Here is a 5,825-nt window from a genome sequence, read left to right as displayed (position 1 = left end):
TCAAATTTTAACTAAAAATATTTCTAAAATTTAATTTTTCCAATGAAAGCTTTTATTGTGCGGGAAAAAATATTTAATGCGATTCACCAACTAATCCACCTAAATTCTGACACGGCATTTACGTTTGTTCATCAGAAATAATAGAGATGGGGTGATTAAAATGCGGTGTGGTTGTCGAGCATATAAAGAGCCACGCTATGTACGTATGAATCGCGTCAAATTTAAATTATTGAGAAATGATATATGTATAACACTATAACAAGAGATATACAAATCTATTTCAAATTATTATAAAATTATTTCAAATTTATTTTTGAAATTAAAGTATATTTGAGGTAGTTTTGTATTCTTAAAAATAATTTGTAATCATGGGTGTAATCTCATTATACGCAATGGTGGAGCTAGAATTATTAATCTATATATCCAGGTTATGATTTAAACTCTAAAATATTTTAAAATTTTAAATTGGATCATCGAATTTTTAATAAATTAATCCAAAGTTAATACAATATAATAAATCTAAAAAATAATTAGGACACTCGAGCTAAAGTCTAGATGACCATATCTGTGACTCTAACACTATTATACATATATAACATAACTCTTAATTTATTTTACTTGGCAAGTAGACAACACTACACTACACTACAGTACACTACTGGTAGATAAATATCTATGCAAATAATTCACTCTGAAATGCAATAAATTTAATGGGTTGGGTGAAGGGTGATTAGCTGGCATGCATAGCCACTGCAAATACTGGTTTTCCATTTCTGCACTCAGTCTTGCTATTTGTAGCTCAACTCGGATTGATGAAAAGGTTTCAAATTATGATAATTCGAGCACTTGATTCTCTATATATATTTTTATGTATATATATATATATATATGGTTGGAGTTGTAATTTAACGTAAATATTCAAACTTGATGTTCAGTATTTTGAATTCAATATCTTGACCAACGTAGAAGTAAGCAGCATAGATATATATTTACCAACGCAGGCTGCATAGATAAAGTTTTTGAATATACAATAGGTATCATGAGGTCTGTCTTTCAACGAAAGATCATGAAACTCATTAGAAAGTACATTGTATATTCTAAACGAGTTTCTAGTCGAATCAGCCACCTAAAATAAGGATAAAGGTCGCTTGAGTTTGAGATTAACATCTGTTATATGAACGTCATGTTTCATGACAATGGCATGGAGATGTCCATTATGCAGATTGGTGATCATATGATGATACACTGAATAATTCTCCCTCGAACTATCCAAGTGGTTCTCACTTATCGAGTGAAATAGTCTGCGGTTATGGTTTTACACCATTAGTCTTTTGACTCGTGACAGTGTAGGGCTATACGTACTAGCATGCACTTTGATACGTTTACTGACTTCATTGAGGGTCATCGGGTGGTGAGGTAGGGTGTAGTTTCGAAATACGTAGAAGCAAATGCATTGTAGTCGAGGATTCATCATTTGCCTATGGGTGAATATATCTTATGTGATTTGATGAGTTAATAGTGCAATGAGTTTATGACCAGAGCAAGAAATGTGCTTTAGAGAAAGGTGTTTCCCTAGTTTAACATATTGTGCCACTATTATTACTCAAAGATAAATCACATCATTATCGAATTTATATGCAACTCTCAATATACCATGATTGCAGATTCGATCGAGATATATGAGTTGATGGGACCATACTATATGCTAACCATTACTTAAGGCTCTTACAGGCACTATCAATGATGCATATATAGGGAATCATGGAGCAATGCTACTAGACTCTCTGACTATGATCTGATGGGGCAATCACAAATGAGTTCTGACATTCTTGATCAAGGAGTTGATGAAAAGAATGGGGCTAACTAGGGTACGTCCGAATAAGAATAAATTTTATTCTGAATCACATGGAGATGTGAACCCACGACTAGTTGTATCCCTGGACCATTGAGGGTCACACAAGTATCGGACTTTGTGTTCCCGTCGAGAAATTCAAAGTTCAAGGAGTTGAATTTGGCGACTTATAATTTGATGAAGATCAAGTAGGATGCTTATAAATGAGTTTATAAGGTAATTCCATTGGATGGAAGAAATGAAAGTTAGCTTAATTGCTAATTATGGAAGAAAAGTGAAACTGTCTGTTTTGGTGAAATAGTTTATTAAACTGACAGCTGTCCAATATGGTAAGTGAAAATGCTGATATTCGGAATTTTCGTTTTCATTATATGAACAAGACTTGTATCCTTGATACATTGACGTTCTCGGATAATCGATCAGAGTTATAATGAGTTCAGAATAATTTATTTAGTGAATTTAAAATTTACTAATTAAATGTTAGTACTAATAGTGGTGACTACTGATTTGTACGAATTCTCATAAAATGTTCTAGATGTATATAGAATTAAATTAAATAATGAGTAAATTAAATAAATTAAATAATTTCAATTTAATTTAATTAATATATCTATGCATGTATTAAAAGTGTGTGTAAATATATCAATGTATATATATATATATATGGTATTAATGTATCATTTTTTTATCAAAAGTTAATAAATACATTACATATTAATATTATGATAATTTTATTATAATGGAATATAGAGTCCTAGTATGAGAAGAATTATGAATATTTGTGGGAGAGAGAGTCCTGATGGCTGATGGGATCAAGAGTCGCACTCTATAAACATACCTTAAGAGGTCATAATTCATACCAAAAGGCAAAATTCGTTCGTAGAGAGTTACAAGAAGGACTATCTCAGCCTGAAAATCGGAATAGTTTGGAGCCAGCGTTTTAAACGCGAATGCATAACATTAAACGTCGTATGAATGTTTATTTTAAATATACGATACCCAGAACGTCAAAACAAAATATTTTAAATTTTGTTGCACTGTAAGTGTAAGAAAACGGTGACCTACACATGCAAGGAGGGGGCCCTGCTATTTCCAGCGAAGGGGCCCTGCTATTTCCAGCGAACTCATGGGCATGCAGTAAATATACTTGCTTAGCAACCTCGCCAGGTTTAGGTCTTACACATCACACATGCTAATGCTACACAACGCATCATGGAATGTGTGTGTGTCTATATATATATGTATATATATATATAATTAAGTTGATATCATGCATTTACTTTTCCCAACTGTTTTCTGTACCCAGAGGTCAGACAGCGTCTTTAAAAGGGGTCATCCACACTTCTTTCTCAGGTATCAAGCAAGTATTGGCTTAGTAAAAGAGAGAGTGAAGGAGGAAAAAAATAAAGAAGAGCAAGTTTGGTGAGAAGAATAGAGAAAATGGCGAAGTGGAGTTTCGTGGTTCTTGTAGCTCTTGTTGTGGCTCAGCAAGGGGCGGCTAGGGTTTTGCAAGGTGACAATGGTCTAACTGATCAAAAGAACTTCATCTCTTTCGGTGGCTTGGGTGGCTACGGTGGCGTCGGAAGTAATGGGATACCGTTCGGTGGTGTCGGTGGCGCCACCGGCATTGGTGGACAAAATGGTGGACTTAACGGCGTTGGAGGCGTCCTTGGAACAGGACCCAACGGTAATCCCGTTGGCGGAGTATGGGGTTTAGGTAATGCTGGCGGTTTGGGCGGCGGAATAGGGGGTTTGGGAGGTTTAGGCGGCGGAGTTGGCGGCGGCGTGGGTGGTGCCGGCGGTGTGTTGCCGAATCCTTGAAGTCATGGTAGCTAGCTTCGAATGAGCTGCATAATACGTTGGGTTTTATGAGTATAATGGTGTGTTATCTATGTGACGTTGTTACGTTTTGCATGGCTTTGTTTGGAGTTTTTTGCTGTCAATGTACTTTAAGTTTGTTCTGTGAAGTCTTTGCTTTTGGTTATCTTAATCCAGTAATCCATGCTATCTCGCTGCCATCGATCCGCCTAAGTGGATTAAATTATTTCCAACTATTTATTCTGATTATAAAATTAAAAACTATATATTCCCTGTCATTATCAATTCGAAAGTATGAATATAAATTATGATAATCTGTAAAAGTAGGAATATGAGTGGAAATTATTATAGATGGACGATAATTTTCCAAAAATTAGTTTATGGAATTAATTAATCTTTTATTAAATGAGAAGGGATATGTTTGTTACTGTCTTAAAATTACTAAAAGTAACTCTCAGAAAAATAAATAAAACTAATTACTTTTAAGAAAAAGAAATCGATGCTTAATAATATAGCATAGCATTGTAGAAACTATTTGTTCTTAATTTCCTGTTGTAAATTCGACGAAAGACAACTTTTTCGTGTAAAACATGTAATAAAATCATTTTATCGAGAATAACGTACCTTAAGTTTATAAGTAAAAAATAGAAAATTTGGCGATAATTTTGTTTTGAATTTGATATATTTAGCATAGTATCTAAACACTCTAATCCATAGAAAAATTTCGGGTTTTCAAAAAAAAAATTTATTTAATTTGTTTGATATAGATATATATTGTTACAGTCTTCAATAATATTAATGTAGCATAGGATTTGTCGTCTTAATTACCAAATATTTATTCAGACATTTCCACCGACTTCCCGTGAATTTTAAAGTCTGTATGTAGATACAATCCTTTTATTTATTAAAGTAAATGGTACGTGTTTCAATTTTCATCCTCATTTATTATATCATCATCCCAATTAATTATATCATCATCTTTATCTCGGTTGGATATTCAACTTTCATCAACATATATCCATACCTATAAAAGGATCGGAAATTAATATTTATCCAAATATCTTATTACCACGTACAATTTTAATTTTTTCAAATTTGAATTATTTGGACGAAGCTATGCATATATATCAAATTCTTAAGATAATAACAATAAAAATATTAAAGATTAAAATGAACAAACTAAATATCATAAAAGAAATAAAAAAAATAATAGAAATAGATTATTTCATTACCGTTAACTTACAAAAATATCATTATCTTTATATTAAAAAAATTTCACTACATCCAACCACCATAATTCAATAAAAACATATTACAATTAACANGATCATTTAATTTGGTAAAAAAAAAACCTCAATATCCTCCTTCATTTGGGTCGGGTATTGGAATCTCCAAGAGGTTCGAAAGATATTGTCATCCTTGGTTTTTAGTTAAAAGTAAGATTGAAATGTTTTTTTTTCTTTGTGTTATTTTGTTAATGATATAAAATTATGATTTGACATTATCATCCTTAAAAACTTACGATATTTCACAATTGTTTTCAATTTGTATAAATAATTTTGGAAATTTTTTAAAATTTATATTTTATTTATATATAAGTTTTTAAGAGTTTTGGATAGAATTCATAAATTTCAAATCATAAGAATTTATTTTTAAATTATTTTTGTATTTTTTATAATTTTCCTAGTATTTTTTAATTCATTTTATGCATTTGTACAAATGTTGTTATTTTTTTTTTAATATAATCTAAATTTTCAAGCACTCACATATAACAAGATAAATTATTTTGGTAAAAAATATTCAAAATATAATAATTATTATATAAATAAATTGTTGATGATATTCGTACCCAAATTTAGATAATTCAAAGAGATAAATGTTGTATAATTAAGGGGATATTATTGTCATTTTACCAAAAATATAAGTTTGAAAGCTATTTTTTTCAAAATAGTCCAACTTTAACTTGTATTAGTTGTGGAATTTTATTTCCAAACATTCTATACTTTTGCTTCTCATTCACTTCTTTACAATCTCTAAAAAAAAAAATCGTAAAAGCTCTTTCAAACACTCATTTAAAACGATAATTTCAAATTCCTTGGCTTTAAATCTGATCCCCACAAGTACTCCACCTTAAGGATTATTAAACGTCTATATA

The 5,825-nt window shown here is 31.0% G+C and overlaps 1 protein-coding gene across 1 annotated transcript; it reads left to right on the top strand.

Annotated features, from left to right (window-relative positions):
* Positions 1-3,193: 3,193 nt before the first annotated feature.
* LOC140972162 (uncharacterized) lies at positions 3,194-3,838 on the top strand. Its single transcript, XM_073434630.1, has one exon. It carries the CDS (start codon positions 3,293-3,295, stop codon positions 3,671-3,673), a length of 381 nt encoding a protein of 126 aa, XP_073290731.1. The 5' UTR covers positions 3,194-3,292; the 3' UTR covers positions 3,674-3,838.
* Positions 3,839-5,825: the final 1,987 nt, after the last annotated feature.

Source organism: Primulina huaijiensis, chromosome 3 (genome assembly GCF_012295235.1).
Source record: "Primulina huaijiensis isolate GDHJ02 chromosome 3, ASM1229523v2, whole genome shotgun sequence".
Classification (NCBI taxonomy): domain Eukaryota; kingdom Viridiplantae; phylum Streptophyta; class Magnoliopsida; order Lamiales; family Gesneriaceae; genus Primulina; species Primulina huaijiensis.
This window is presented reverse-complemented; position numbering and strand designations above follow the sequence as displayed.

What these genes read in the sequence shown, in the direction of transcription:
- LOC140972162 (XM_073434630.1), top strand. Translation starts at nt 3,293, where the DNA reads ATGGCGAAGTGGAGTTTCGTGGTTCTTGTAGCTCTTGTTGTGGCTCAG.